This window comes from Euprymna scolopes, chromosome 41 (genome assembly GCF_053919585.1).
Source record: "Euprymna scolopes isolate OS-2025 chromosome 41, ASM5391958v1, whole genome shotgun sequence".
In the NCBI taxonomy this organism is placed as follows: Eukaryota; Metazoa; Mollusca; class Cephalopoda; order Sepiida; family Sepiolidae; genus Euprymna; species Euprymna scolopes.
This window is the reverse complement of record NC_136522.1, coordinates 64,401,013-64,413,625: the sequence shown is the minus strand read 5'-3', so window position 1 is coordinate 64,413,625 and position 12,613 is coordinate 64,401,013. Positions and strand designations below refer to the sequence as shown.

At 37.5% G+C, this 12,613-nt stretch overlaps 1 protein-coding gene across 32 annotated transcripts in view; it reads left to right on the top strand.

The window, feature by feature from the left end:
• The window catches only part of LOC145266555 (mediator of RNA polymerase II transcription subunit 25-like), a 192,523-nt gene extending 181,302 nt beyond the window's left edge, over positions 1-11,221 (top strand). For all 32 annotated transcript variants that reach the window (XR_013864748.1, XR_013864750.1, XR_013864749.1 and 29 more), the window contains one exon: positions 10,959-11,221. Coding sequence is in view for 26 of the 32 variants with exons in the window: in XM_080122356.1 (XP_079978482.1) it covers positions 10,959-10,966 (8 nt within the window). In the remaining 6 variants the exon portion in view is untranslated. The remainder of the gene's footprint in view (positions 1-10,958) is intronic.
• Positions 11,222-12,613: the final 1,392 nt, after the last annotated feature.

Here is a 12,613-nt window from a genome sequence, read left to right as displayed (position 1 = left end):
AGCTCAATAGTGCAGTACTAGAGCTACATATACTTCTTCAATGTTACCACTTCATAAGGGACAGACACTCTTAATGTTTATTTTTAAAAATATTATTCTTTTATTGGTATATATATATATATATATATATATATATATTAGTAATGGGACGAATCCAATATTCTGCTTACGTTTCATTATAAATCTCTAAATGTTTAATTTTTAATTTATGATTTAAAATATTTTAGCATTAAGAAATATATATACATATGTTAAATTGAATTTTTAAAAAATTCTTAATGCTGCAATATTTTAAGTTATAAATTTATTATATTTTTTACTAGAATATCTTGTTTTTTTTCTTTCCAGTTTTAACTAGTCCTTTTACTTTTCTAAGTTTAATCTTAACCATATTACTTTTCATGCTCGCATTTTTCTATGTAATCCATGATTTTTCCAGGCTTTGCTTTGAAATAATATTTTTTTTGTGTTCAATATCCTACACATTGTCAACAATCCATAAAAAAAATACCAACTTTTTTAATTGACTAAATAAAAGGAAAGAAGGAACAAAAAAAAAAAGAAACAGAATTAACGGGCAACATCATAAGCAAAGATTATTAGCCCTTGCACGACAAAGGGCATCACTTTTGTTAACTCTCTCTATATAACCCAAATAAGATGGCATGCGAGTGACATTCCCGCTATGATTTATGAATATTTCGACAACGAAAAAATTGCTATGGTAACCAGCAACCAATCAGAAGAAATCGTCTCTAAAACGTCAATGTTGAAAAAGTTGCTGTGGTAACCAGCAGTCAATAAGAAGTTGCTGTGGTAACCAGCAGTCAATAAAAAGTTGCTGTGGTAACCAGCAGTCAATAAAAAGTTGCTGTGGTAACCAGCAGTCAATAAGAAGAAACCATCTTGCACGTCCTTACTTATCCTGAAAACTTTTGAACACCAATAATTTTATTATGACTTTTGCATTAATGAATGAAAATTGATAATTTTTATTTCAAAATATAGCTGAGGAGGTGACTTATGAACTGTAAAAATTGTTTGAAATTTGGTCACAAAATGAGTGAGCAGTGAAGCTTTAAAGCAGTTCTAAATGACGAATATATACAGGGTAGCCCACTTAAAAGTAGCCCAGAAAATGTAGTAGAGAGGAGGCACATTCTTTTATTTTTCAAATTACATTTAATGTTATAAAAGATGCTGGAAGTGCTCCCTGTTGACATCTATGCGTTTCTGGATACGTTTAACAAATTTCTTATTCCTTAGTCTCCAAGCCACGCATACACACACACACACACGCACACACACACAGAGGGTGACCCACTTAAAAGTAGCCCAGGGAGGATGAACATTCTTTTATTGTTTACATTACATTTAATGTTATAAAAGATGCTGGAAGTGCTCACCGTTGACATCTATGTATTCCTGGGCACGTTTAACAACGTTTGCAGATACTGCCTGTAGATCTTCTCTGGCGATTCTCTTGATAGCGTTGGAAATGTTCTCCTTTAGTTGGTCCAGATTGTGAGGATTATTTGCATAAACATTTTTGTGTTAAAGTCCCCCGAAGATAAAAATCACATAACAAGTCCGGGGAACGTTGTGGCCATAACCCTTTTCTTATTGTTCTCTCTTCTGTAAACATGTCATGAACTCTTGTCAGTGATCTGTGAGACGTATGGCATGTAGCACCATCTTGTTGGAAAAAGAATTGCATTTTGCCTTGTGGTGTCAGTTGGTCGTTAAGAGAAAGATTAAATCTCTGGCTACTTTTAAGTGTGCGACTCTGTATATGACCTGTTCTCTAACAGGTGATCCAACCCCAACAGCTGTGGGGATCAGTTACTTGACTTATTCACTACTGGCGACATCAGTTTTGACAGCTTCATCCTATTGCTCAGTGCATTTTTTTGGCCACCGACTACCATGCGACATGACAAATATTTGTTGATATTGGTTTTGAAAGCTACCATGTTGTAGTCTGCAAGGAAGTATTCCTGTGGTAACAGGTCCCACAAATGCAAAGTTGTTGGAAAGAAAATCTGTGTGGAACTTCCGTTTGATGTCATGCACACAAAGGAAGGATCATTCTTTTTCAATTCGGCTTTCTTTTTTAAAGTGGAATTGAAGTACATATTCATAGTTCTTCCAAAACAATGCATTTCATTATTTTTTCAAAGTCTTTTCGTACACACACATGCTTTTTAAAAGTCTCTGTCCTCGCCAGCCAGTGTTGCCTCGCCCTTATGTTTACACGTTCATCTTCCACGGCACACGGTCCTGGATATGACCGTAAACTATATCCAGTGGTGAGGCCCCAGCTTGCAGGCTTTGGGGAGTGTGGAGCCACCCTTTAATTACCATTGCTCCCAGGTCCACTCTGACCCGGAGTGGTAGTACCTGTTAGGGTCCCAACTATGGGTTAAATAGAAACTGATTTCAAAACAACAAATATATTCTATTAAAAAAAATTTTCTTCAAAATCTTTGGATTCGGCATTAAATAACCCGAAAAGAGTTGATATGCCATAATACAAAAACAACTAACCAATCCACGACACACACTTTGCTTCTCTTCTTGACCATGTGGTGCGTTTTTTTTCTCCTTTTCTTATGATGCAAGGTCGCACACACTTGCTAATTTGCATACGTGCTTTAATAGATGCTGCTACTGCTAATATTTTTGCTAGCCAGCTATCTTTCGCTGCTGCTGATTTTGTCACATTCGCACATACACACTGTTACAAGATGAGTTCTTCCTGTGAATGTTTTAGAACCAGAGATTTCCGTGACTAGCACTATGTCACGGCATGAAAGCAAAAGTGGCAGCTCCTTTCTCTCTCTCTCTCTCTCGCCGTCTTTCTCTCTCTCTCTCTCTCTCTCTCTCGCCGTCTTTCTCTCTCTCTCTCTCTCTCTCTCTTTCTCTTGCCGTCTTTCTCTCTCTCTCTCTCACTCTTCTCTCTCTCTACCACTTTCCTAACTCTCTCTATCACCATATTTCTCTCTCTCTCACTCTCTTCTCTCTCTCTCTCTCTCTCTCTCTAGACCTCTTTCTCTTCTCTTTCTCTCTCTCACCCTCTTTGCGCAGATGTAAATGCATGCGAAATGATGTCAGCGGGAAAGAAAAGACTATGCAAAAAGAGCAAGGGAGAGATTGTGATCACGTGTAAGGCATGTAGAATATTTGAGAAGACGATCATGTGGGGAACGTCACAGCTGTGAAGGGAAAATGAGGAAATAGACGTTGCTACAAGGAACAAGCAAGTTGGAGTTATTTCATATTCTTTGTCTCGGTTTCCTTTGCGGCTGAAACTGGACACAACGTGTCTTGGTTTGCGGACAACGTTACATTCAGATGCAGCAGCCATACTCCTGTAAATATAACCACGTGGTTCCCCCACTTGTGTGTATATGTATGTGTGTATGTATGTATGTATGTGTGTATGTTAGCTTTTTGTGTATGTCTGCAAAAGGTTTTTTCCGGCGGGTTCTCGAGGCCGTCGCTCATTCTTAAAAACTTTTTATATCACGTCTAAATGATAATATCTACGACTTAACAACGGGGGTCGCCTTTCTGTTTAATTTGCCCGACTTTTACCAGCTCGCCGTGTCTTCGAAAAGCGGGGCAAACAGTAACTGGCTTGCAGCACAAAACTAGGTCAAACATCACGCCACTTCCTCAACTGGGCACTTTTCTACAAGGAGGGAGTCGCTTTTTTTGCTGATAGTTTTGAAAGTCATACCCTCTTTTCGATTGACTAGCCTTAATTCAAACCTTCGGCAGTTCAGGTTTGGCATTAGACGCAATGGCAAAAATGTCACGTTTTTTTTTTTTCATGTTCTTTTCCTCCTTCGCGGTACGGGAATGAGCCTGCCTGCCTACTACCACTTTTTTTTCTCTCAATACACACCTTCAAATACTCGCGTAACGTCGGGCACCTAGGCTAGTAAAAAAACAAAACAAAACAACCTGAAATAAAACAAAGAAACTAACGCAATCTGCAAATATCAATTGCAGCCTGAGGGTGTGTGCTTGACGTTATCTCGACACGTCAGGTCCATGTCTTAGAAGTTGTCTGCCGAGGCTGTGTTTGTCAGTCGACTGATCAATTCATTTCCCCTATCTGCTACGAGTCACAATTTTCATTTGATTATGTCCAACTCGACTAAAATTGTTGTCAACTGTCGCAAACGTAAGACTGTCTGCAAACTTTTCCCAACCATCGTGAACAGTCGCAAAACTCATCAATACTCCTAAAATACATTGACTGGTCTTGTTGTTCCCATTTACCGGAACACCTTGATTAAAATTAAGGTATCAGTTTCCCTTTGTGTTTCTTTGTGAACAACTTCTTCTCCACTATTCTGCTGATAAACCTATTTCTTTTTTTGTCGTACTTTTTTATCTATTTCGCCCCCTACTTCTCAAGACTTGGGGGAAAAGAGGCAATGCTGATAGGATCACACATTAGTCTCACGTTTTGATGAAATATATAAATCCTGTAAAGGATAGTCTTTTTTATATGAAATCTTCAGGGGGAGAGCTCAATACATAGCAGAGCATAAATAAAAGTTTAAAAAAAAAAAAATATATATATATATGAATTTATTTCAAACCCATGAACAAAGCTTCTTTCCTATAACTGCCTGCCTGTGACAGAGAGAGAGAGATACTTGAGTTATAAGTGCATACCTTATTCTACATTGTTAGATCACCTTAAAAATACATTTTTTCCCTATTTTTAATCATGATTGTATAGTTATTTATATCTTCAAATATTTATTGATGTTTGGTTTGGTTGTTTTGTGGGGAGAAAAAATTTGTTTTTAACTTTGCAGAACATGATTAAGTTTTGCAAAAAAAAAAAAAGCACCAACAGCAATATTTAGTACTGCACTTTAAGTCAGGAAACCAATATCTTCAGACAGACTGATCTGGTAGCATCAGAAGGCCTTATAGGAAGGTTAAATGTGGACAGTATTGGAAGATGAATACAGAAAAGTGCTTTGAATAATGAAAATGGATGTGAAAGATTTGAATTCAATGAAAATAGGGTTAAAAATATGAGATAGGATGTTCAAGAATATTAAATCACTAGCAGGGAGACCCGATGTTGCCTGGGATTGAATGAGGATCAACAAATGTTCAATACTTTTTATTTTCACCGAAATCGTTGAAATCGCCCATTTTTCAATCAAATCGATTGATTGCTTGCTACAGTGCACCTCGTGGAAGCTTCACATGCCTCCCCGCAGTGACTTAGTTCACAATACATTGCAAGCTGCTGTTGATTTTATTAAACTATTTTTATATGACGGCTTGAATTAAACATTAAAATGCAAAAGTCAAGTATCATGGTTTAATTGTGCTTTAATCAACTGTTTTTGTTTTATACATTTGTGCAGTAATAAAACTTCCCAAAAGCACTTGTGATGTTAGGCTGTATAAGGGGGTTAACTTTGGTCAAAATTGGACTGTTTGTTCTTTAATCTGATTTTTTTTCAATTATTGATTTTTAATACTTATCAGAGGCATTCTGATACAAAATCTATCTAAGAATGCTCCCAGACACATAAAGGACATTTGTAAGAAATTTAAAAAAAATCAGTTTAGCTATTTCAATGTCCATAGCAAACACGCTCTTTCTGAGACACACACAAAGTGCCTTTTATATTTCATAAAAAACAATAAAAAAAAAACAGTTGAAATTTTTTTATGAAAGTTTCTCCAGACAAGGCATGAAACCACTTGAAATTTTTATGGAAATCGCTCCAGAAAACACTATAAAGCCACTTGAAATTTTTATGGAAATCGCTCCAGAAAACACTATAAAGCCACTTGAAATTTTTATGGAAATCGCTCCAGAAAACACTATAAAGCCACTTGAAATTTTTATGGAAATCGCTCCAGAAAACACTATAAAGCCACTTGAAATTTTTATGGAAATCGCTCCAGAAAACACTATAAAGCCACTTGAAATTTTTATGGAAATCGCTCCAGAAAACACTATAAAGCCACTTGAAATTTTTATGGAAATCGCTCCAGAAAACACTATAAAGCCACTTGAAATTTTTATGGAAATCGCTCCAGAAAACACTATAAAGCCACTTGAAATTTTTCATGAAAGTTGCCTCAGATAAGGCATGATGCCACTGGAAATTTTTTATTGAAATAGCTCCAGACAAAGCATGAAGCCACTTGAATTTTTCTATGGAAATCGTTCCAGAGAAGACATGAAGCCACATGAAACTTTTCATGAAAGTCGCTCAAGACAAGGCATGAAGCCATTTGAAACCAAGTGGGGAAAAATAAAACTGAAAAATGAAAGAATTTTGGCGACAATTATTGAGTTTTTAAACATTCTGTTCTACGAAGATGTGGTCTGAAATATGTTAACAGGTCTTTGATGGATATTATTTTTTGGATCATGAATCCGGCCGGATTGAATGAGGCTTCTAATTTCATGTAAATATATGAAGAAAGAGGACACAAGGAGACGTTTACTGAGTTTTCATCAAGGTATCAATGTAGAAGAAAGAGAAACTGGATATCCCTTAGCAAATAATTTACTCCTTAATTTAACTTGCTAACTTAATTAAAATGAATGGCACACACAGAGAGAATAAATCAAGGTAACATTCCGCTTAGATTATTCTAATTTTTCTACATGATTGGCAGTGTCTCATTTGCATAACTTATATGGAGAGACTGATTTGAAAACTTTCATTCTCTCAGCTCCATAAAAATGTGACGTCATACATCATATCACTCTGTTTCGTTTTTGGCGTTTGATCTGCTCCACTGCTCCACCTTCACATAACACATTTCTCGGAACGATTCTCTTTTGCAGATCTGTGTTATTATGCACTCGGTATAACCTGTCAAAATTCACACTAGCTAACTTAATTGCCATTGATGTAGGGTTAATAATATGTAGCAAATGGCCCAGACACTATAGTACAAATTGTAGAGGATGTTGCTATAGAGATAAGTTCCTTTTCATGCAGAAAGAGGACATAAAGAGATGTTCGCTGAGAGTTTTCATAAATGATAACATTTATATTGAATTGACATGAAAAAGAGAGACCAATGTTCCCTATTATTTACTTCTTAACTTGACTTTCTGACTTAATTGAAATGAGTGACTCAAACAGCCAGAACAACTAGTAACTTTCTGCTTAGATTATTTCTACATTATTTGCGTTTTTTATCATTCACATGGCTTCCATGAAGCGAGTGATCTAGAAAACTTTTTCTTTCACTTGAAAAATGTGATGTCATTCTTCATCTTGTCTGTGTTGTTTATCGTTTAATCTGCTGCTCTTTGCCTTTTTGTCACTCGTCTCGGTGCAACCCTTGCATTTATTTTAAGCAGACAAGCTATTAGTTGACCATCCGATGGTGAGGCCCCAGTTTGCGGGCTTTGGGGAGTGTGGAGCCACCCTTTAATTGCCATTGATCCCAGGTCCACTCTGACCCGGGCTGGTAATACCTGTTAGGGTCCCAACTATAGGTTAAATAGAAACCGACTTAAAAAAAACAAATATATTCTATTAAAAAATTTTTCTTCAAAATCACTGGATTCAACATTAAATAACCTGAAAAAGGTTGATATGCCGTAAAACAGCCAACCAACCAACCATAGTCGATCCTGACAGACGGAGGCTTACTATAAATGTCTTATTTTGCTTAACTCTTTACCGCCAAATACTTTCAAGTTGTCTTTCAAAAATATTTCTTACTCTTATGGCTGATCTCCAAAGTATGCACGGTTCAACAAGTCAATGTTTGTTCGTGTGTCAGTTACATGCTAACTTGTGGGTTTGATGTATAAAAAATAAATTTCTCGCAGTAAAGGGTTAAATATAATTCATGCCGTCAAACATCGTTTTGAAATGTGGTAAAATTAATGAATTAAGACTGTGTTGATGAATTATCATTAAGAGTTAATCGATGCCTCTGTCCAGTCTCGAAAGACAAAGGATACCTCTTGTAAGGGCAACTGCGTGTGTGAGTGTGAAGCAAGTGTTGCGCACTCTCCAACCACACCTCCTGAATTGGCACTGTTTTAGTCCAGTGGCAAGAAGTCCAGGACGACTGGAAGCAATGCCGAGATAATCAGAGAGCACATACAGCACCTGGTCACTTATTTAATATTAGCCAGGGTCAACGTTTCTTCTGTGATTCAGCAGGAACTGGTGTGTCAACGTGATTATACCATATATAAGAGTTAATCAGAGCAATTAAAACTATATTTTTCTCAACTTGAAATAAAGATTCACAAACTTATTTCAAACGAAAAAGAGCAAATATTACACTAAAATCGTATAAGACTTGAATGACGTTAAATTTTCGGTTATAGTCTGCTAACGTACTTCCTAACTTCCTGCATGACTGCTACCAGAAGTGGTGACAAGGCAAATTAGTTTCTTCACTTTTTGATTCTTCAGTATTTCTACTGTGAAGCGATTTATTGAAATAAAATATGAGAAAGGGCTTCGTTGAAAAGTATACAATAAAAATTAACAAAATTACAAAATTATGCAGAAGAAAATAACACAATTAGTTTTTATTTGCAATTTTAATAACAAAATTAAAAAAAAAAGTTTTTATTTTATTTAAAACTAGCCTGGGTGCCTGGCATTGCCAGGGTGTTTGGATGTGTGTGTTGGGCAAAAAAAAAAGTGGTAGTAGACAGGCAGGCTTGAACCTGTACCGCAAAGGAGGAAAAAAACATGAAAAAAAATGTGACGTCTTTGCCGTTGCGTCCATCATCAAACCAGAAGGGGCAAAGGTTTAAATTAAGGCTAGTCAATCGAAAGAGGGGGATGATTTTCAAAAATATTGACAAAAAAAAGCGACCCCCTCCTTGTAGAAAAGTGCCCAGTTGAAGATGAAGGAATTAATGATTTTAGCCAATTTTTTGATATTTGTCATCTGAAGGGTTGAGCTTCAAAACAATACCGATCTCGTGAAAATCTGTTGCCTCTATCGAAAGTCTTAGGCAGGCAGACATACATTCAATCAGACAGGTGAGATTGATATTATACGCTATTTGGCATTTTCTTTGCCCTTCTCCTGAGATATGCCTTTAGTTCATCAGAAGACGGAGTTTACCTTTGCTCCAGATAATCCTCACCTCTTTAGCATTTACCAAAGTCCAACAAGTTAGCATCAAGTTTGCTGATGATGCGGTGGTACCATTTCATACTGAAGAAGGACTTGAAAGAATCATTGACAGGCGAATACCAAAAGGCATTTTCTACAGTGAACCCACGACTGGCAAAAGGAAAATCGGTCATCCTCACCTCCACTATGTCGACGTGTGCAAACGGGACATGAAAGCATGTGATACCAGCTGGGAGCCCAAGTCCGCAACATCTGAAGACAAACAGTAAACAAAGGCCTGACCACTTCACCCTCAACTGGGCATTTTTCTACAGGGAGGGGCTCACTTTTTTCACCGATATTTATAAAAGTCATCCTCTCTTTTCGATTGGCTAGCTTTAATTTAAATCTTCACCACTTCCGGTTTGACGATGGATACAACAGCAAAGGTGTCATGTGTTTTTTTTTTTTTTTTTTTTCACGTTCTTTTCCTCCTTCGTGGTATGAGTTCGATCCTGCCTGCCTACTACCACTTTTTTTTTTTGTTCAACACACACCTCCAAACACCCAGGCAACGCCGTGCACCCAGGCTAGTGTATTATATATATCTCACCTGCCTGTTTGTGCGTATGTCTGCTAAAAGGTTTTGACACACGCAACCAACACTAATAAAATTGGTATCATTTGAAAGCTCAGTCTCTCGGCTGACAAATATCCAAAATTGGTCAAAAATATTCATTCTTTCACTACAAGGAGGGGTCATTTTTTAGTCAACATTTTTGCAAAGTCATTCACGACATTGACGTATGCACAAAGGATGTTATTTCAAATGCCCGTGATGTCATAAGTCGCATAGGCGAGACGGCTGAATGGTTTCCTTTTTTTTTTTTCACCTCCTTTTCTCCTTAGCGTTACAAGTTTGAGCCTGGCTACTGCGGCTATTTTTTTTTTGCTTACAAAATTTTACTTTTGGTTTCGCTTTTGGCTGATGGTAACCAAATGATCCTTCTTCCCCCCATCGTCACAATTTTTTTTTTTTTTAAAGTAGATTTTACAATCGGGTAACCTAACCCCTTCCCATTTTTTTATGCCCGGGCAACGCCGGGTGCTCCGCTAATCTATTATATAAAGGGCAAATGTCTGTGTTTGTGTGTGTGTTTGAATGTCCGCTAAAAACTTTTGTATCAGACATGCACCAATGTGGCATTGTTAGAAAGAGCGATCTCTCAGACAAAATTATAAAAAAATTGGAAAGAATCGTCCATTATTTCCTGTAGAAATATCGTTTTCTTTTGAAGTGGTGGGGTGGGTGTCAGATAAAAAGCTGGCTTTTGACATGATTTGCAAACCAGGCATGTGCAAATTTTATGTGTTTTCGTTTTAAATTATTAAATTTGTAGTTTTATAGCATCTGTGTTCTCGTAGGCCCATTGATAAAAGCGCTTCGGTTACTAACTTCAGTTATGCAACGTTCGCACCTGGTACGTGTCATTTTTTTTTTCTGTTTCTCTTTTGCTTGCAAAATTTTGCTTTTGGTTTCACTTCTGGCTGATGCCACCCAAGTCCTGTTTTTTTTTTTTTTTTTTTTTTTTTTACAACTGGACAACCCCCTTGTCATCATCCCCCCCCCCTCCTCCGTCACAATTTCTTTATATCCCCCCCCCCCGTCACAATTTTATTTTTTTATGACCAGGCAACGCCGAGCATCCCCCACTAGTCCCACATAAAATCTCATGATTTTCCTTCCATGCTTTGCCTCCTTCCCTTATTTATATACTTTGAGTTTTTGTAGGTTCTAACATTTTCCGTTTCATTATTTATTTATCTTTTTTTTTTTGTTTGTTTTGCAGGTCGTTGAAGCAAGGAAATTGATGCATGGAGCAAGTTGAGTATTGGGCAAATCTCATTGGTGGCAACGACAACAATGTATAGATCTGGCTTCTGACTCTTTTCCACAGCCACCCTACTCTCTAAAGTTGGCACCCTCTGATTTTCATCAATTTTCAAACCGGAACAAAGATCTGACGGAATCACTACATTATGGAGGCTGTGGACATCTGCTAATGTGAGCAAGATTCAGAATTCAACAAAGATAAAAGCCTTTTGGCACAAATGGAAGAAATGTTTGGATTTACAAGTGGAAAATATTGAAAAATAAATGTTTGTAAAAAAAAAGTTTGTTTGTCACTTAATTACATTATATCTAACGTATTGACAAATTAATTGTGGATTCAATCTCTCTTCATATAGTCTCATAGTATGCCAGTCGACAGTTCCAACCTCGGCAATCAGTCCGACAGAAAGTGGGCTATTTCGGTGGCCTTTCAGCTGTCGAACTGAGGCAAATGTTCTGGATAGCTCTAGGAGGTCCACCCTCCCAGGCTTTACTTCCCCGCTTTTGGGAGGAGCAACTGAGGGTCGTTTTCTGCCATAGAGAGAGATAACAACATCAAAGATATTTCTGAAATGTAAGACGGATTGGAACCTATCGTTATCGTTATCATCATCATCGTCATTGTTATCATCATAAAGGATTGGAGCCAATACAATATAAAATTTAAGGACTATCTTATATCGTGGACAATGGATCAACCAGGTTAAGTTACGCACAATCTTATCTAGGGGTGGGATTTTGCTGCTTGTCGGGTTAGTTGGGAGTATGTATGTTGAGGAGGGCACAAATTTTATGAGTTCATCAGAGCATATTCCATTAAAGTACTTGCAAAACAGGTACAGGAATGCAGCATTGCGGTGATGGGACAGTGGTCGGAGGTTGGTTAATAGTGCAAGATTTGAGACTCTTTTAGACCCTGCCTCAGAGGGAGAGATTAGTGGGCGCTGCACCAGATGATTGAAGAACTGGAGTAAAATTTAAGGACTATCCTATATCATAGACAATGGATCAACAATTTTAGTCAATTTATGCACGACAATCCTTCTAAGGTTGTCTAGATGCAACGAGACATACAAGGTGCCTTCAATAAGTTTCCAGACTTTTTCTCATGGGCACTTTTATTGATAGTACACACATGAAACTCTAGTCCCCTTCGAAGTAATCTCCTCCGGCTGCAATGCACTTGTTGTACCATTTCCATGAAAGTCCTCTTGGGTGAGTGTGTCAATGACCCTCATCACAGCTTCTTTCATCTCCTCAATTGTCTCGTAACGACAGCCTCTAAGGTTTTTCTTGAGCTTAGGGAATAATGAAAAGTCACAGGGAGAGAAAGATTGGGAATATAAGGGGTGAGGAACTGTTTTGATGGCCATCTTGGTCATGACGACTTTCTTTCTGATCTTCTTTGAGCACCCTTCGGACAAACTTCGCACAAATCTTCCACATCTTCAGTTCCTAGTGAATGATTTTGTGTACAGTTCCCAGACTGACATCAAACTGTGCACTTATTGTTTCTATAGACACACGACTGTCCATGAAATTCTTCATTTGGTCAATCAACTCTGATGTTCTGACTTCCTTACTCCTCCCACACCTCATCATCTCTCAGAC